General features: G+C 34.7%; 2 protein-coding genes across 3 annotated transcripts; one reads left to right on the top strand and one right to left on the bottom strand.

The window, feature by feature from the left end:
* The first annotated feature begins 63 nt into the window (after positions 1–63).
* On the top strand, positions 64–12,965 carry LOC117911339 (protein BCCIP homolog). 2 transcript variants are annotated; one of them, XR_004650863.1, is made up of 12 exons: positions 64–164; positions 1,029–1,115; positions 3,310–3,478; positions 3,685–3,758; positions 3,989–4,213; positions 4,661–4,870; positions 4,986–5,051; positions 5,171–5,260; positions 5,334–5,390; positions 8,739–8,849; positions 8,942–9,028; positions 12,624–12,965. XR_004650863.1 is itself a non-coding variant. In XM_034825674.1 (11 exons), exons 3-10 carry the CDS (start codon positions 3,319–3,321, stop codon positions 8,835–8,837), a joined length of 981 nt encoding a protein of 326 aa, XP_034681565.1. In that variant the 5' UTR covers positions 64–164; positions 1,029–1,115; positions 3,310–3,318; the 3' UTR covers positions 8,838–8,849; positions 8,942–9,306. The 2 variants fall into 2 exon arrangements, 1 of the variants encoding a protein (XP_034681565.1); XM_034825674.1 differs by lacking the exon at positions 12,624–12,965 and having other exon boundaries at positions 8,942–9,306.
* LOC117911601 (protein CHROMATIN REMODELING 35-like) lies at positions 12,939–19,540 on the bottom strand. The gene is made up of 3 exons (XM_034826005.1): positions 19,510–19,540; positions 19,249–19,439; positions 12,939–14,213 (listed from the first exon to the last, which is right to left on the bottom strand). The coding sequence occupies exons 1-3, from the start codon at positions 19,538–19,540 to the stop codon at positions 13,026–13,028; spliced, it is 1,410 nt and encodes a 469-aa protein (XP_034681896.1). The 3' UTR covers positions 12,939–13,025.
* Positions 19,541–20,444: the final 904 nt, after the last annotated feature.

A 20,444-nucleotide genomic window follows, 5' to 3' on the forward strand; every position in this document is an offset into this window, starting at 1 on the left:
AAATTGTTCTTATGATTTGTTTTTTTGTTTTTTTTATGTTTTTATCTCTACTAAATCTAACACTTCTCTCACTCGGGCGTCAAGAAGCCCTTTTCTGAAGTTGTCCTCCAACGAGAGAATCCCAAAAAAGCCCTATTTTCCTCTGCCACTCTCAATCCTCGCAGGTACTAATCTAATCATGTTATTATTAATTTTTTTTGCAACCCCCGTTTGATTCCCAAGAAAATCCATCCCCCATTCGATTTCCGGGAAAATTCATCCTCGTTTGATTTCCGAGAAAATCCATTCAAAACCCCCAAAGAAAACAAAAAAAATTGCTTTTCTTTTGCTCCCTGTGTTTTCTGGATCTGTTTTAGGGGTCTCTTTGCTGTTGTGCCATTGGATTTAATTTTCACGAACCCTAAATCCACGATTTTTGAGCCAGGCTGAAGAACACAACCTTTGCCTGCAAATCATGATCAGATTACCAAACAGCATTTTCTGTTTTTGTTTTAAAAAAAAAAAAAATTGGACAGATTTTGTATCCTGTACGCGGGTTGGACTGGTAGGAAATATCGGGAAATTTCCCGAAAAAATCGGTAAAAATACCGATATATCGGCGATATTTTGAAATTCACCCGCGGCCGATATCCGAAATATCGGAGATAAATTCCGATTTTTCAATCCATACTTAGGAGCGAATGGTTACAAATGTATTAAAATTGATATTCGATTCCATATGTTGTTTGTTTGATCAGTGAATGTTTGTGTTTGTATGAGGGTATTTATGATATTTTATATTGAATAGGGAAGACACGGGTCATTAATGAATTAATTTTAAAATTGGTATATTTAAATATGAGGTATATAGAACAATAAATTATCTACCGACTTAATTCGGATTACAATGATTTATGAAGGTTTATTACTTTATTAGAAATCAGCGTACTTGCAGCCCAATTGCTAAAAACTTGGGCCGGCAAGGCTCAGCCCATTATCATCTGATTAATGCTATTCACAGAATCACAGCCTTAGGGTTTTGGTTGCAGGACAAGGAGTTCCGATCCATATTTACTCTAAAGCATTCAATCCATTCTTCTCCAAACGCTGCGTTTCGATCGATCATTGTGTTCAAGGTACTCCTCCCATCTCGACTCCCAATTCAGTTAATCGAGTTATAGATTCGATACAATCGTTTGGATGTTGAGAAGATTTTCTAGGTTAGATACGACCGTTTGGACACTGAGAAAATAACGAGAAGATCAATAAAAATCTTGCATTGTGAATTTTTCACCATATAGCGCTCGAGAATCAGAAAAGGGCACTTTACCTAAAAACTCATGTGACTATTTGGCTTAGTTGATGGAAGTATCTTTTTTTAAATAAAAAAAAATAATGTTAATATTGTTGTTTGTTTTAGATTGTTGGCAGCAAAGAAAAGTGAAAGAGGTAACATAGTAGTCAAAATGTGGATTTCTTTTATTTTCTTCATTTTCTTGCTAATCAAACAGAGAGTCAGGATTTACTCAGTGCTTTATAGTTTGGGAATGCTATTGCTGGAAGGTTTGAATTGTAGGATTCTCTTTGAACAGCTGTGGAACTATTGCAAGTTTGGATTACCGCTCCGACTAAAAGTTTTGTTGGATTGATGGTCTTTGCTATTGCTGAGTTTGGTTCCCAAATGCGAAGGAAAAGGAAAAAAAAAAAATAGTGAGAAAATTTATTTTCTCATATTTATGAGGGAAAATAGTAAAGAAAATAAAAAATAATTAAAATTAATTAGAAACCTATGCATTTTCTAATTATTTGATCCGATAAACACAATGAGTTTGGAGAAGTATGTTATAATAATTTATTAAATCCAAATCCATTTTTTTATCTCCTTTTACCTTTTCTTTTCTTTTGTTTTCCTTCAAATTTTCCGGGAACCAAACATAGGGTTAGAGAAAATCTAAGAAAAATAAAAAACACGATGAATTTATAACAATAAATAATGCAAAAGCGAATTTATTATGATTATTGCAGTTAAATAATAAATATGAGGAATATGAGGGGTAATAAGCGATATAGTAGGGGTACTCTACGAAGGAAAAAGTCTATGAGCTCTTGTTACTTTTTTTTATATAGTATATCAACTCCCCCTATTAGATCCAACATGGAATGCCAATTTCTTTCCGTAGTGGAATGATAAGATTAAATTTGACCAAATTGATCAAATCATTTGTATGGTAGTGTGAGCGCTTATTAGTTATTATTTGATTTGCAGAATGTAGGCATTGAGAATTATATGGGATTATAAATTCCAAAAATTGGTAATTGTTGAATAGTTTATTACAACAACTTATTCAATATATTAACTATTTTTATAAAATATACTTTTAAATTTCCACATAAAATAATTATATGATTAAATATATGGCATATATTGGGTAATTAGATTTTTTAATCTATATTTTTAAAACACATCTAACTTAAAAAAATGATTTCCAATAATACCTTTTTTCAGTAGAGAAATTTGAGGAGTTTGATATTAGTATACATTTTTTGAAGAAAAATAAATTTATAAAATTTAAAAATTGGACCAATTCTTTAAAGCATTAAAATATTTTGAGCTCCTTTATTTGGAGTTAAAAAAATATTTGACAAGTTTTAAATTTAAACAAACTTCGTTAAAAGAAATGGCGAAACTAAACTTACTATGTAATTATAGTTTTGTAAATAATTATTGATCACAATAGATGAAAAAAGAAGGCAGTGTCACTGCTGTCTTCTACCTTCCACTCGTTCCAGCTACACCACACTCCCTAGGTCTCCAAACCATCCAACTTTCAAATATTTTTGCCTAATTGTATGTTTTTCTCCTTCTTGTGATCCTGTGCAAGCAGGTCCCCTCTTTTTCTGTCATTTTCTTTTTCAGGTGTTAAAATATGTGATATGCTGCTGATTAAGGTGTGATTTGGAAGTCCTAATTCATTGAAATTGCACTTTTTAATGAATATTGTTTATTTAGGCATGGTTTGTTTTCCTGCGGATGACAGTCCAACCAACGGTTTGATGAAGTGTGCATGTGAAACTTAGAAGCCTATCAGTTTGGATTGTTTTAATGTTCTAAATAATCAAATACATAGTCTTCCTGACTCGATTATGTAGATTATCCTCGATTTTTATGCCTGCATCCTTGTTACATTGGTACTTGCACCTAAAGGGAGTTTTTAGTTGCAAACTTTGGATGTTATACTGGCTGGTTTTCACATCAGAGCCTTAAAATTTGGCATCAAGTTTCAACTCAAATTTTAGCTAAATTTGCTGAATGTATTTCAATTGGCACAGATCAAGGAGATGCCTCGAAAACCAACACGGTGCCGCCCATCACCTAGACCTTTGCCTTTCACCTTTTCCCCATTTTTTCGTACAGTTGCTCAAGTTGCCTCTTATTGCAAGGCTAATCATCAAATCCATGAATCCAAGTTCCACAAGAAATCACCCCCTAATGCTGCAGGTATCATCATCTTATTAAACTTTTCTTCTATGAACATCCCCCATGTTTTCTCCTGTTTTTTCCCTGGTCTCTTGGAGGTTTTTAAGGGAAAGATAAATACTCGACACTTTTTGTACTTCTTTTGCTACCTTATTTCATATTTCTCTTTTTATTGTTTTTCATTAAATTTCCTTGTAGTTTATGTGAAATCAAATGTGTACTACCAGGCAATGGAATTATTAATCACACTTTGGAAGAGAAGAGTAAACAGTCTGAATCTTCAGATGAAGACGGTTCTGAAGTAAGCAAACTTATTAGCAAGATTTAATGTCAATATTATCACATTTATCTGATAAAAAAATAAATAAATTATCACATTTATAACAATTGATTGATGAGGTCATTTTTTATTGGGAATTGTTATTTGATTCTTGTCTAAAATTTTGTATTAGTGCTATTATTCTCAATTAATCCAGTCTGTCTTTCTTTTGTTTCATTTCTTTTCTTTTCCTTTTTTTTTTTTTTCTGAAGGTGGTTGCCCAAGCTGATTTTGCCTTCTTTGATCCAAAACCGGATGACTTTCACGGGATGAAAATCTTGCTGCAGACGTACCTTGACAATAAGCTATGGGATTTGAGTGGGTTTGTAGACTTAATATTGGGACAGACAACAGTTGGAACTGTTGTTAAAATAGAGGATGATGAAGATGATGGAGTTTTCTCTCTTATTACCGCACTTAACTTGGGGAGATACAAGGCAATGCACTTTAACTCCCAACTATTAATGACTGCTTATCTATTGGTTTGGCTATTATATATTGTTGTCCTTACTTCTGATCTGTCAGCCCTGATTCCTGGAATAGCCAGCTTACTGGCAATAACATTGTTTTACAGCAGGGTAGGGGAGATGCTGACATCATTTCATTAAACATGCCCATAATTTGATTACTGATTTGTTTATACCTTTTCACTAATATGATGCCAGTGCCCCTCTCTTGTGTAATGTGATGCTATATGCCCCTGACTCATGTGCATCATTAGTGCTTTGAGTAAATTCTTTTCTTTTCAAAAAATGTGCTGTTGTGTGACCAGTGCACCTTAACAGGCTGGTGGCTGCAACAATTTAAGGTGAGCTCACCCATCTTTTGTTGGATCCCCATTTGAAACGTTTCTGATGTCAGTCTGTTTTTTTTTGGGTTACCAGGGTCATAAATGTATTATGGAGCTCAAGGAGTTTCTGCTAGATGTGGGCCAGGAGAAGGATGTAAAAGATGCATTGAGATTACTCTTGGGAGAAGAGGCACAAAATGTGGGTCTCTTAGTCTCTCAACGTGTGGTAAATCTTCCTCCCCAGCTTTTGCCACCTCTTTATGATGCCCTCTTTGATGAAATCTCATGGGCTACAGAAGATGAGGTTAGATGAGAACTCTGCTTGTGATGGGTGAAGCTTAAGAGATATTCTTAATTTGTTTTTAGGCTGGATATGACTTTCACTACAAAACTTATTTTCTCTTTTCTGTGTTTTGAAGCCTACAGAGGAGCTCAGGAGTTCCTTTTGCTTTAAGTTTTTTCTACTGATTAGTAGAATCTACAAGGTATATGGTTGTAACATTTCCCCTATGCTTTGATACTTATTGCTTATCATATGATATGTTGGTTGGCTTTGACAAATCTCTCTCTCTCTCTCTCTCTTTTCATGGTTGTGAAACTACAGCATAAGAATGCAGGCCAAAGAAAAGGGACAAGAGTTGCCATTGATGAAGCAATAATATATATTAAGCCCGAAGATGAAATCTTTCACAAGGTACCTATTCTTTGATATCTTCATTTGGATCATCTCACACTATTTCCTGATTGTTTTCCCAAATGCATTTCAGCTCAGCTCATGGTCCTTCAGTTTTCCTTTGCACACGCAACATGTTACAACTCACGAGGCAAGTAATAGTATCATCAGTCTATCAGTATTTTTTGTGATCGCCTTAATGTCGAAGCTTGAATTGATCAATATGAAAGTTTGTAGTTGTCATGATCTGGATTCCAGGCAACTCGGAACTTAATTAATGATGATCCCAAGTCAAAGGTTTAACCCTAAATGTTATATAATATCCAAGCTCACAGTCAGTTAGGTAGTATGATTTTTCTTGAGTAGTTTAAAATGTAATTTCATTTAAAATTTCTAGACCAAGATTCAACTAAGTAGAGTCTCAATAATTTACAACTTAAACATTAGCAGTTTTCAAATCCAATATCCACTTGAGGTAATAATAAAAATTTCCACAATAAATCTTAATTTTAAATGCCTTCAAAGATTCCTTACAAAGTAACAAAATATAGTTCAATCATAGACAACCCTAATAACCAAGTTTGTACATGCTCAAAATTTAATAATAGTGCTTCAAACAACTCCTCCACTTCCTAGGGCATTTTATAATGCTCCATAATCCTCCAATGGCTCCTGTAAATCACATTCTTATTCATTGTATAGTGGTCAGAGTTCTGTGGCATATTGTTCTTGGGTTATCAGGTGTGCAGTGGGTCTTTCCAGAAACTGTAAAGGAGGTCTTAACTAGCTGGAGGGGTCCTTTTGTGGGAAAGAAAAGAAACAAGATATGGAAATCCATTCCGTTATGTATTTTTTGGACGGTCTGAAAGGAAAGAAATAGGCTAGCTTTTAGGGGGGGAATGTTAGATATACAAAAGCTTAAGAATTCTTTTGTTTGTAGTTTGTGGAGTTGGGCTAGATTGTATATTGGTGAGGAGCGTAGGTCCCTTATAGGGTTTTGGAATGGTTGGCGTCCAACTAAGGGGTGGTGAGCCTTGTTGTTTTTTTTGGTTTTGAGAGGGGTTGTTGCTTTGTATACCCCCTGTATACTTGTAACTTTCCGCCTCTTTATTAATATATTCTGATGTTTATCTATCAAAAAATAATCCTCCAATGGCTCCTGGGGAGCTACATCTACATCTAAAAAAAGTTTAGGGAAAACCAGGGGGAAGGAGTGAACAAACAATAAATACTCCTACCTAGTGAAATAAAAAGAAATAAACCCACACATGCATATATAAATAATTCAGTTTAACTTGACATTTAATATGCGTATATCTCATCATAACAAAAATGCAAATGAGAGTAGATACATGTAATGACAATGTGTTGTTGTTGGTTCTATTGAAAGATATGCGTCTATACTAAAATACGATCTCCACTTGGAGTCTTTCGAGGTTAAATGTTTTTTGTCTTCCACACCAAGCATCTTTCCCCTTTCTTCATTTGCCCTCTTCAGGTCTTTTACTTTTTCTCAATTTTTTAAAATTCCTATTCACACAATTTATCATTATTATTATTTTCATGCAACCATGATGCAAGTTGACTGTGCAACACCAATATCTCACTATGTAATAATCTAATATTTCAATTTCATATCCCAAAGAGTAGTTGTAAAATCAAAATTCACACACACACACACACACACATATATATATATTCAACTAACATAAGTTCTACCACTAACAAAATTAGTTATTGGTTTTGCAGTAACATTATCATCACAAATAAGCCAACCAGACAACAATCACAAATACTAGGCACAAAATACATGTGTAATCACAAAAAGAAAACAACATGAAAATATTTAGAATTGGTTTGTAAGAGAACAACAACTATTGTTCCTCCAAAAATATAAAATAACATTTTTGGGAACAAGCCACCCTACCTAATATTGAAAATCCAACAAAATGCCAACATTTCACAAGAAACATAGCACAATAGACCCTCCAAAATGGTGACCTTCGTGCCGAATGACCCATGGGAGCATTTGTAACTCCCTTACTTTCCTCTCCTCAAAACTACTACTTTTTTCCTTTTTTCCTTTTCTTTCCTTTTTTTTTTTTTCTTTTTTTTGCATTTAAAATCTCTACCATCCATTCCTTATGCTTTTAATCTTCATCATCCCCACATAAATCTCTAAAACCTTATATAATTTAGTTTATATTTCCATCATTCCAAAAATCCACATATAACCTTAGAGAATTCCACTCAATTTGATTTTATTATTATTTTTTTTGATAGATTTAAATCTCTTACCTTTTCTTTATCATTCACCAATCATATATAACCTTATAATTCCACAAGCTAGAAGTATTATTTTTGTTTTCCTCTTGAGTGCAAGGTAGCTTACGGACTGTTATTAAATCTTACTTAATCTTGAGCATGCACTAACTTGGCTATTATGGTTGTCCATAATTGAACTCTACTTTGTTACTTTGTAAGGAACCTTGGAAGGCATTTTAAATTAGGATTCATTGTAGAAGTTCTTATCATCACCTTAAGTGGATATTGGATGGGAAAACTACTAATGTTTGAGTTGTAAATTATTGAGACTCAACTTAGTTGAATCTTGGTCCAGAAATTTTATGTGAAATTATATTTTAAACTGTTCGAAGAAATCAGGTTAACTAGTTGACTGCCTGCCTGAGTAATGTATAATCCTAAGGGTCCTGTGTCCTGGGTCGCCTGCAATCTGGGTCATGACAGAAGTGGATTGGAAATCTACAATTTTTCATGTGTGTGTGTGTGTATAAATTAATTTTTCCTTTTAATAATTATTTAGTAAACTAAATCCAGGCCTTAACTAAGCCTGAACTGTCTGTATGGAAGGTTTGGTGGATTGTAAAATCCATGATTTTTTCATATATTTATATATATATATTCTTCTTCATGTTAAAAATTCTCACACATGACATAACAAACAACTGGATATGTTACTGTAATTATTCAGTATTTTTTTTCTTTGCTTGAAGTCATAGTGTTGCATGTTGATGAGTTCTGTCTGTTGCATGCATACATACTAACTTAATTGACTATAAAGAGTGTAAACCTGGTTCATTTCTTCTAGGAGAAGTACTTTTAATTTTTGTCCTTGTTCCCAGACCTGCAGTTCCTGTTTACAAGAGGGAGCTAATTAATTGCTATTATAATAATCAAAATAAAAGTAAAATGAGAGAAAAAGCAGCTGACTCCCAATGGAAGCCCTTTGAAAAAGAAAATGTTGCATTGCAAGTGCTTTTGTAACTAGTTTGCTAACTTTTAATTTAGACACCAAAAAAAAAAGGAACAAAAAATAAGGGGAAAAAAGGGTTCCAAACTCCACCAGTTTAACCACCTTCAAGTGTCATATTTCAATTAGATTTTCTGGTTGATGCTTATGAAGTGTGTTATTAAATGAATGAAGATAACTTGTTTTCTTTTTGCTGATGGGCTCTTTTGGTTGAAACCAATATTGCAGCTAAGAAATTACCAGTTAATGGGGTTGGTCATGGCAATTGAAGCAGACAAAGTTTCTACATTCCGGAAGGAGTTGCACACTTTGATAGATGAACCCTGAGGCTATGAAAAGGTGCACCAATTTGCTAGTGACTTGATCTGTTTTCCTTGTCTGATGTGTATGCAAAAATTTCCAATTTCACCAACATCTCACCTTTATTGCAGATCTAGGTTTCCAATTTTGGTACATCTTCAACCTATTTTTGGGGCTTTACCGGCACAGAGGGTCTGTTTCCAGAAGTGCTCAATTTTGTACGTTTTTTTCTTAAGTAACCTTTGTAGTGAGTAATTAATTCGATATTTGAATATGGATATGGTAAATGATGTATCAGTTTTTTAAATGGAAATGCATTGTAAAGAATCACAGCCTTCATACAGTCTGTTTTGATCAGTGTCTCTTTTTGAGTTTCATTCTTTTTTTTTTTTTTTTGATAAATAAAACAGTTGTTGTATTAAAGAAGTCTGATACTCTATTTTAGCTATACTTGAAAGTTGGTATGTTTTTCATGTAGTTTCACCACTTCCAAAATTTCCTGTTTTGTTTGTTTCCTTCTCTTCTTACAAGGCATGAAAAATAAGCTTCTTATGAATTGTATAGGCATATAAATGTGTAAATGCTTGGTAAAAAACATTATGATCCCTGGCATCTAGAAAATCTATTTTCTTGGCTTCTTGGTTGATATAGGCATATAAATGTATAAATGTGTTGGTTTATTTCTGCTTTTATGCTTTTTTTTGTATTGGGTTTTTTATGTTATGGAAAATTATGTTGCTCTTATTTGATATCTGAAATAGTAGGCTAAGTTGAGCTAAGATTGGAATTCTAGTTTCAGTGAATTGGTGAAATTTTACTTTAGATGGGGAGTTGTTTTAAATAGGCTGGGATTTATTGGGTGGGGCATTCATTATACTTCATGTTCGACCTTAAAAAATTGGATAAAAAGTTGTGTTAGATTATGATTTTAATACACACCTCCCTCGTGAATTGTTGCACCAATTAGTAACCCAAGATTCCAGACTTTTATTAAATGTAGAGAGATCCACCAGGGAAAAAATACTATAGATGCAAGGTATAGAAGGGGATTGAATGCTTTCAAGTCATTTACTGTTGTTGTTTAGTTTCAGATAGGATCTACTGAGTGGGTTGAACAAAACCTTTTGAATTTGGATTCCAAAGTTGTAGCATACCTTTCTTGTCTGTTCAAAGGCAAGGCTTCTTTTCTGGGGCAACTCCTTAGCTAGATAATCTTCTCATTGAGGTTGCAAAGAAGGTACCAAAAAATAGCCGTAAAAGTTCACAAAATGGTTGATATTAAATCCTTTTGGGTCTGAATTGATGACAACCTGGTATTTTAGACAATGTCTAAATTATGATTTAAAATAAATTCCAGGTCAAGGATCTAAGTGAAAGGGAGAGTGTTGAAGGTACAACATGTGTTTCAGTATTGAAAATTTTTATTAACTATTGGATTTTTTTTTTCCAGTATGAAAAATCAATTAGGTTTGAATCTGAATGATACCGCCTAAGTATTCTTTCTGCCTAAATATGTGTGGTTGGTTGGTCAAAGAAGCTTGGACCATTTCAAGTCAATGAAAACTCAACATGGGCCAAAACCTAGGTGAAACTTGCTGTTATTGCATGGTGGTATTCTTGGTCAAAACTGAAAGTTCATGATGAAAAAAGCAAGATTTAAGGTCACATAATTATCGTGATATTAAACTGAGAAGAGATGTTATAGGCTTTAGAAGAGAGTGATTAAGTAGTACTAAGACATGAAATAGGAGTATCAGACAACTAGTATCCTTTTACCAAGGAAGATCAACTATGGAAGGCATTTTATTATAGTAATTAGGCAATTGGTGAAAAGGTTTAGAGACAAGTAAGACCTTCATATACTAACTATGAATTTAAGAAAAAACATATGAGAGGGTTCTTAGAATAGTAACCTGGTGGCGTTTCAAAAATGGAAAAAATGTTATTAGATTAATTGATAGTGATAAAGAACATAAATAATCATGCAGTAATTAAAGTAATGAAGAACAATTGGAAATGAGAGACCTATATTTTCAATCATGATAGGTAAAGACGGACTTTTTCTTCCATCTTTTGAATTGATTATGGTCAAATTTGTTAAGCATTTTGAAGAAGGGTCTCCCGGTGTGTTATCTGCTGACAATATGGTCTAGTTTCTTCAAACTAAGTTGGCACAGAAGCCAAAAGTAACCTTCTTTGTTGTCCTGTGTACAGTGAAGAAGTCTCAACCATGATAGGTAAAGATGGGCTATTTATATGGAATTAAACATTCATGTGAAGCACTAAAGGACTTCTATTTGTACTCTTTTCCATTGGACTCACCTACATATTCAAGATGGACCTGTTTCCTTGTTAGACTTTATTGATTGGTTGAGTGTGTGTTAGTGAGAGGGTGTTTTGTGTGCTCATTTGAGTTGTTTCTGTTTTTGTTTTAACATCCTTTGTATACCTCCCATGTGCTTGGGGTGTGGCCCCCCACTCTTTGATTGACGTCTTTTATATATTCTCATTTGCCTATATGCTCTCTGAATTGGTCTTGGACCAATTTGTTAAGCATTTTGAAGAAGAGGTCTGCTAGTGTGTTGTTTGTTCATAATATTGCCTAGTTTGATCAAAGTAGCTGGTGTAGAAGCCAGAGAACTTAAGGGTTGTATATGGAATTTAGTTTTAGGAAACCCAGGGAGAGAAATGAAGGAATACTAGAGATTATGAAATAATTGAGGTATGAAGACGTGTAAAAATACTTTTTTTTTTGCCTTGTATAAACTGCAGAATGATCCTAGAACCACCAAACTGTTAATCACGCTTTGATCACATGGCCATAATTCATCCACTGGATTTAGGTTCCGTTCTCCTTAAAAACTCAAGGACACAGGTATGAGCCTGTATAACAGATCCTGTTCGAGTAAAGTCATCCCTGTCACTATATGCAATGGTCTAAAATATCTCTTCTCTCTTTTGTATGCTTGTGATCTAGGATTGTATCCAATGAGAAGCCTGTACAGAGGTAAACTAGATTAAAGATGTTCTGAAAACTCGATTAATTATCTCTTCTTTTTCAGGTGTCTTTTTCTATCAGTTTATATATTCAAAACCGGAGCATAATGTTCTGAAAACTTGCCATATTTTGAATAATGTGACTGTGGCTTACAGACCACAGACTAGTTGCATAAGCTTCCTTATTTTCTATGAGATTGCAAGCGGTGTCACAAAGTTGACATATCTTGATTGCAAGTTGACATAGAGAGACTGTCCTGATTCCTATAAAGAATGTATTGGAGTTCACTCTCTTTCGTGTTTAGGAATTTTGGGTTTTAACTTTTATGAACACAGCAAGAAACATGGGGTGCAGGAAGTTCGAGATCACTGTTATTTCAGCTCAACATCTTGGGAATGATTGAGAAAAACTCAAAATCAGTATATTAATTATTGTTATGTTATTTTAGTGGGCTATTCTCTTCAGATATCATTATGTATGGCTGTCGATATTTTGTTCGAAATCAGTATGGGGCAAATAGTCAATGCCTGGAATGAATCTTACTTTTTCTCTTCGAAGGTTATGTTTGGTTTCAGTAGTAAATATATATATTTTTAGATTATTTAATCTTTATATGGATGAATTAAAATAAATAAAAATAAGTTTATAATAACATGTAAAAATTATTTATTAATTTTAAATTTATTTTTTACTTCCCTTTTAACTCTTCTTTTCTATTTTGTGCCCTTTGTATTTTCTTTCACATCTTCTGGGAACCATACATAGCTGCAATACAAGTGCATCTTTAACATTGCAGTGTATCTTTTGATATACAGGAGTTGAGGCGTTGATAGGTGAATGTTGAAAGGTAGCATGCTGAGACAGACATTCAAGCATTTGAGAATCTTTCTGCTAGTGGAAGATATCGCTTAGTTGATTTCAATTGATGTGGCTTAGCTATCAAAAAGGATATCGTTTAGTTGACAGGCCTACTACTCTCCTACTTCCATTAAAGTATCGTCTTCAATTCATTTTTCAACCAACTTGAAGCAGCTGGAATTTCAGTTATAAAAATATCTGGAATTGGAAACTGAGTTTGCAAAACTAATGCCATATTATATGCAAAACTATTAACAAAGAGAATGAAAATAAAATTGAATCTGTAATGTGTTTTACTAGTAGTTATGAAAATGGAATGAAGTACATAATTTTATTATTATGTATACATTTATTATGATTCATTTTTTATTATTATATAAAATAAAATAAAATCCACATTTATCATTATCCGACCAAGCTTCACTTGCAGTGGGTTCCTCTGCGAAATACCTCAACTGTGGGTGTACATAAACAGCACTCCCAACACAATTTCTCTTGAACTTACTCTCATACACTTTCAAATTTTCAATTTCCTGCTTCTGTCTGGAACTTAGATCGAGGAGAACTGTGAACTCAAAAAGGCCAGGCAGCTCATTGAGAAAATCTCCCTTGCAGTAATGCAGAACCTTGCAGGTCATCTCACGGAGATCTCGTATCAAAGTTATTTTCCTCCAGAAATTGTCATCCTTCTGGAGAGTGGTCTCCACCACACTATAGAAAGAATCTGCATGACTGGATTTCACCTGATTCTTCACACCCATGATGTCCATCTTGCTCATTATACGCTTAACAACAGCATGGGAAGTTTTCAACTTCAGAAATCTTGGACGAACAAGATTCAAAATATTAAATACCTCCTTCACATGGTTCTGATACAGGGGGCCTGATAGTATGACTTTCTGCGGAGTTTGAACTTTTTGAAGGCAATAATGAAGCTCCATTTTGATGGTCCTTGGAGTGTGATCTTCATCCAAAATAAGAATCTGCGGGGTCTTCAACAGTACTTCCTGACAGGTAAGTTCTGCCTCAGAAGCTCCATCACCAGAAACAATTGCAGTGAACTGTGTATGTCCTAAAAACAGGATGCTCTTCTCCACCACCCACTGTTTCAACACATCTAGCTGCTGAGACGGCCTATCTGCCTTTACTGAGTAGAAGTCATATAGTGGAATATCCTCAACTTGCCAAGTCAGAAACTCTTTCTTCCATGTTGCCAAAATACTCTTGGGAAGTACAACAAGAGATCTGACTTCAGGATGCTTGGTCAGGAAACTTTGCATGAAACTAATGATCATGAAAGTTTTCCCAGATCCTGGAGCATTAGCCAGAATGCAACCCCCTGGATCATCTGCTACCAAGTTGCTTACTAGAAAATTGAAGCCCTCCACTTGATGGGGTTTCATTTGCCTGCTGTGCCTTGGATGAGAGTGGATCACAGTTACACTTGAATCATTTTCAGAAAATCTACGCCCATCTGAGTGGTCATCAGTTGGTTTTCCATCTTTGGTATAGCAATGTTCATGTATGTGACTTTTAGATCTTTTAACCTGGATAAAAAGCAAAATAAAATTAAAGTTGATATGACTTAAAAGGAAAAAATAAACAGGAAAAGCACAAAAACTTCCAAATCATGAAGATAACAAAGGAAAAGACCACCAGTCATAACTAAGGAAAGGGCACAGTTGCAGATCTTGCAACTAGGATTTTGTGGCGTCACTCTTAGGGCAATTTATAACTTATTCTGACTAAAATTCATTATAATTTGTCAAACAAATTCTCGAAACAGCTGTGCTGGAGCATACATGAAAATATAACTTAATCTGCATTGAGAGTCAATCTTCTGACAATATTGATTAAAAACATAACATAATAGTAACATCTAACACACATGATACACAGAATTTTACTTTTTTCTTTATTTGCAAACACATTAGATCTTTTCTATTAATTTAAAAGATCCAGAAGGATAAGATGTCCTTCCACAATATACAACTCTGATCAACAAAAGAGAATAGACTCCTTAACAAGGAACCTGCAAGCTAAGCACCCAAAAAAAGGTCACAAAAAACTGAAGCAATACTTGAACAACCACTAATAACGTAAAGAGGCCATTAATCTCCAACAAAAAATACCAACTTCTTTGCTCCTATTTTAGCTAGTCGATATGCCACTTGATTAACAACGTGATGAACCTGACAAATGGAGCATCCCAATTTTGTAATGATATCAAATATTTGGCAGTCACCTGTCAAGCCTCCATGGACCTCTTTCCTTTTTAGCCACCCATGAGATTTTTTTATTTTTTATTTTTTTATAGTGAAGTGTGAAACCTCTTTCCTCTTTACTCTTTCCCTTTTAGCCACCCATTAGATGACTAACACAATCACCCTCCACCACAAAGTTAGACAAGCCCAAAGCTTTTGTTTGCATGAGGCCCTCCAATAGTGTTACCACCTTGGCCTCAATAGCAAAACTCTTACCTACAAGTTTAGAGTAGGCTTTGATTATTGAACCTTGATGATATCTAATAACTCAACCAATTCCAAATTGCCCCATGTCACCCAAAGAGTATCCATCAAAGTTCAACTTGACTACTCTTTTGATCAATGATGACGATACTTGAGAGTTCTTCCCAACCAACCTCCCTGCCTTGCATACAAGATGCTAATCTAGCAACATAAGGCTCAAGAGGGTGCCTTTTAAGGCTTAACTAGTAGAGATACAAAGCAAGATGAAGAATAAAACAAGTCCCAAACCGTATCTACTATCCTCTTGAACATCTTAGAAAATCCTTGTATTTCTTTCCCGTCATATTGACCAAATCAAACTAAATCCAGAAATACCCATAGAACCTTTCCTCTAATGTGACCCCCAAATCACTAATAGTGCATTTGGTAGGTGGGAATAAGAATGGAAATAGGATAGGAATGGAGGTGAATCATAATACCATATAGAAGAGAGAAATTAAAATCCTAACAAGAGTGGGATTAGATTTCCATAATCATAAATTTTTTTATTCTTATTTCTATTTTAAAAAACAGTCTAAACACATTAATGAATGAGAATGGAATTGATTTCCCATTTGATTCTCTATTTTAGTGTTCCAAACATGGCCTAAAGAAAATGGTCATCATCTCTACCACCATTCATGGTGGAACCCAATCTATTCCAACAAGGCTGAATATATTATGCCATAAACCATATCAACTGAGCAATAAGGAAAAAAATGATAAGTTGATTCACTAATTTCCTTACACATGATGCACCACTCTACGGACAAAGAGATTTGAGAGACCTTCGCTTTTAAAGCATATCATTGATCTTAACCCTCTTACTAGCCACAAGCTATGCAAAAGTCTTTACTTTAAGAGGGGTTTTAGATTTCCAAATGAAATTAGTTGGAGTGAAAAGGACAAAGGTAGATAGATGAATGTGAAAGGGCTTTGAAGAAAGAACTATGAACAAGCTTGAAGAGATCAAAGACCAAACCCTAACATCAATATAGGAAGGTGATAGATGCACATAGGCTGTATAAACATCATATTTAATTCCTCAATTTCTTGGTAAATGAGATTTTAGGAAAAGTCAAAATTCTTAGATGGTAAGGAGGGACAAAAACAATGGTAGAGGGCTCTCTTGACTTCACCACCTTTAAAGGATTTAGGTATCAAATATGAAAGGCTAAATCACCATGCGGGGCGGTCAACACCCCGAGATTTAGATCCCCATGGAGAGTCCTAAGGGTTTGGCAAGTTCCTTGGTTATAAAAAAAAATAAAAATAAAAATAAAAATGAAAAGGTAAATCACCACACCAAGTATCTTCCCAAAAGTGAATCGTTAAACAATCACCCATAGAGAACTGAGTAAAAAAAAAAAAAAAAAAAATCAGACAAGATTCAAGCAATAACCTTTGAGGGTTGTAACAACAATGTTAGCATCCCAACCACTAGAAAGCGGCCAAAAGATATTCAAAATGATCTTATGCCATAAAGCATTTTTCTTTCTAGGAAACCTCCACAACCACTTCCCCATTTCACTCTTGAGTTTACATCGAGGCCTCATCCAACAAAATTATCTCTATTTCCTTCCCCCACTCCCAACTAAAAAAAATCCTTCTACAATTGTTTATTCCTCTAAGCCACTTTAATCAAAACTTTGAAAGCTGATAGGAAAAAAATGAGAATAAAAGACAAACACAAATTCACAAGAGTTATTCTATCAGCAAAAGATAAATGGTCTCCCTTCCAACCATCTAACCATTTGGGAATCTTTTTTATGATTAGCATCTTAAAAGTAAACAACTCTTAGGTTCCCCCCGAAGGGGAGACCTAAAGAGGATATGGACCACTCAAACATCCCATAATATAAAATAATGAACTTGCTCTTGACACATATTGATACCTAACAAAGTGCTTTTATCTAAATTTATCTTGAGCCCAAAGACTTACTTGAACACCATCAAAATTAGTTTAAGGTTTTGCAATTTGAGTGGCCTAGCTCGAGGGAAGAAAATTGTGTCATTTACAAATCGTAAATGGGTAATCCTCACTTTAGATCTACCAACTAAAAAGTCCTCAAGAACCCACACTACTCTGCTGTCAATATTAATCTACTCAAGATAACGTGAAAAGAAAGGGAAATAGTGGGCTGCCCTGTCTTAAGCCCCTAGATACCTTAACCCATCCTCTAGCACACACATTAATTAACATAACAAAATTATATGTCGAGAAGCATCCACATATCCAACATCTCCATCCCACTGCAAAACCTTTTCTAAGACATGATTTAAAAAATCTCATTCCATATGGTTATAAGCTATTTCAAAATCAATCTTAAAGACCGCCCATTCTTCTCTTGAACATATATTCTCATCTACCACTTTATCGGTCAATAATACTACAACTAGAATTTGTATACCTTCAATGAATGCTCTGGAACTTCGAGGGAAGATTATGGAGTGGATCTTTGGAAGGCTATCAGGAATGGGTGGGAGGAGTTTCACAAAAAGGGTTGTTTTTAGGGTAGGGAATGGTAAGAGGGTGAGATTTTGGAAGGATAGTTGGTGTGGAGAGGATTCCTTGAACAAGGCTTTCCCAATGGTAGGACTAATTGTGGGAGCAGTTTGGTGAAGTGGGCTATTGGAATCTAGTTTTCACAAGACATAATAATGATTGGGAAATAGAAGAGATGGAAGCTTTTTCTAGAAGGTTGCAAGGTCAAGTGATTAGAAGGGGGGTTGAGGATGTCATGCCTTGGCGGGTGTCAAAGAAAGGCCTCTTTACAGTTAAATTCTTTTATTCCTTCCTCGCAATTTGCAATGCTAGTGTGTTCACTTCAGGCATTGTGTGAAACCCTTAGGTCTTGAAGAGGGCTAGCTTTTTTGCTTGGAAAGTTGTATGGGAAGAATTCTATCTTTGGATTAGCTAAAAAGGACGGGTTAGTGTTTATTGGGCAGATGTTACTTGTGCAAAGGAGAGGAGGTATTAGTAAATCATATGCTTTTTCACTATCCCAAGGCAGTCATGCTTTGGCAGCTTATTTTCGCTTTTTTTGGTGTTCAATGGGTGATGTCATCTTCAATTAGGGATGTCACTATTAGTTGGCATGGTGCCTTTGTAGGGAAGAAAAGGAAGAAGGTGCAGAGAGTAGCTAATTTGTGCTTCTTTTGGACCTTATGGAAGAAGAGGAATTGAAGAGTCTTCGATGATTCCGAATTGGCAGACCAAGCTAATGTAACCCTTGAAACCAAGATGAAGTAACCACATATTTTCAAACCTAAAAGGAATCAGCCCTTACTTAAAAGCATTGGTATCCAATACTAAAGGGCAATGATATGAGATAGGGCAGTGTAAAGTTTCTTAAAGACTGTGCGGGAAACTACCTTCCCAATCCATGGAAAACAAAAACCTATCCAACCTCTTGCAAACAAGGAACTCTCAGAGGTTTAACCAAGAAGCATTACTAAATGGGGGATCAATTAACTCACACTCTATAATAAGATTATCAAACCCCCCCATGCTCAGAGTTATCCTAGGACCCCTGGCCTCCTCCAGTAACATTAAAATCTCCTCCAACACAACCTCAAGAAGAGGTTAATCCAAAAATGTCTGATATCTCTTTCATTCATCATAGACCGAAGAAAAGCAAAAAAAAAATTATATCTTCGCTGTGCAGGGACAATTGGACTGAAATTTAAAAAGTTTTACATTTGAAGAGAGAAAAAACATCAAACATCAAAGGAGTATGTGCTTAATTCAGAAAGCTCTGATTAAGGGTCACCCACTCCAGAGTTTTAATAAAAGTACCCTCACTGCAGAAGGTAAGGTTTCATGTCCCCAAGATATCAATGCATAATTTAAGACAATTTTGAAAGCCATCAATTTTGAAAGATAAACTTTAATACAATTCTTGCATTGAAAAAACAATTCCCTTAAATTATATATATTTCACCAAGCCTCATCTATCTTTACTGTCAAGGCTTGCTGATTTACCAATCCAGTTTCAAGCAATTACATTCAAAACCAATCATGATAAACTTAGTTCTTCCCTAGCTTCATGACAGAAAACTAGAAAAAACATACCTTAGGATACTCGTACTCAATTATGGATTCAATACTCTTGTCTACAAGTCCACAGATGTGACAAACAGAACCGATATCATCCTTTAGAACAAAAGAATGCTCACATTCTTCTCCACCTTCTTTTTGATCTTCTTCAGGATCTACTGCAATGTCCTGAAGCAAGCAGTATAGTTTGAACCAAATATCAGAATCTTTGACAAGAATGGAATACTCAAATTTATATAGCAAAAAAATGATACAACAAAAATATTATTCTGATACACAAAATATCAGTGTGTCCCATCCAGTTCATTCTAGTAAGACCAATAGCAAATCATGAAATAATTTCTGTAATTATCGAATTTGATCCTCCTCAGAGTAACAAAAATCACATTTTCTAAAGGTAAATAATATTTTAGGCTATTTAAGCGTGAAAATCCATGAGGAATCTAGTGAAACCTTAATCATAAAAAGCAGTTTTTTTTTATAAGAAAAAAAAAAAAGGAAAAGATCAACATTAGTGATAGTGTATAGGCAATCCCAGTGAATAGAAGCAAGTCGTGTTTTTAATGAATTGGAGGTTCTTTGCCTCTCAAAGATGGGATCCTATTTCCATGTCTTTCATGAGACTCTTGCAAATATTGAAATGCTGATATCTCGTGTCATTTGATACCAATCTCCTTCAACAAATGGTAAAGATTAAAATTGAACAATGTTGGTGATGACAGTGTAGCAATTCTGGTGACCTTGTAATGATAGCTCCGGTTGTCTTGACTCAATGAAACTTCCCCCCTTCCCCCAAAAAAGAACCAAATCCAACACTATCATACCCACGCAATAGCAAGCAAACCAAACCACAAATATCAAAGAAAAGATCAACATTAGAGGCAGTATTTTAGATAATTCCAGTGAATGCCACAGAATGATAGTTAAGGTTTGATTGAAATGCTGATGTCTCCTACAGTACTACCACACTGTATTAGCCTCATGCAAATGTTAAAGATAAAAAATATGAAAAAGTGATCCATGTCAGTAATAGTGATCTAGGCAAGTCATATGACTGGCATCCATTGATAATTCTGGTTTTAACAAATAAAAAAAGAACAATTCAAGCAAACAGCTTGCATGTAGGTGCTCCCCTCAATGGTGGCTTGTCTAACTTGCATATATGGCTGAGGCAATATACCTCTGCATAAGTAGGAATTAATTATCCAAAA

Source organism: Vitis riparia, chromosome 3, assembly GCF_004353265.1.
Source record: "Vitis riparia cultivar Riparia Gloire de Montpellier isolate 1030 chromosome 3, EGFV_Vit.rip_1.0, whole genome shotgun sequence".
Taxonomy (NCBI): domain Eukaryota; kingdom Viridiplantae; phylum Streptophyta; class Magnoliopsida; order Vitales; family Vitaceae; genus Vitis; species Vitis riparia.

Bases quoted from the DNA above. Each gene is read 5' to 3' on its own strand.
- LOC117911601 (XM_034826005.1), bottom strand. From the start codon at position 19,540: ATGAACTGGATGGGACACACTGATATTTTGT. The intron at 19,440-19,509 runs GTATCAGAATAA...TTCTTGTCAAAG, and splicing joins GGGACACACTGATATTTTGT to ATTCTGATATTTGGTTCAAA. The intron at 14,214-19,248 runs GTATGTTTTTTC...CTTTTTATCCAG, and splicing joins TTGAGTACGAGTATCCTAAG to GTTAAAAGATCTAAAAGTCA.
- LOC117911339 (XM_034825674.1), top strand. From the start codon at position 3,319: ATGCCTCGAAAACCAACACGGTGCCGCCCATCACCTAGACCTTTGCCT. The intron at 3,759-3,988 runs GTAAGCAAACTT...TTTTTTCTGAAG, and splicing joins CAGATGAAGACGGTTCTGAA to GTGGTTGCCCAAGCTGATTT. The intron at 5,391-8,738 runs GCAAGTAATAGT...CCAATATTGCAG, and splicing joins AACATGTTACAACTCACGAG to CTAAGAAATTACCAGTTAAT.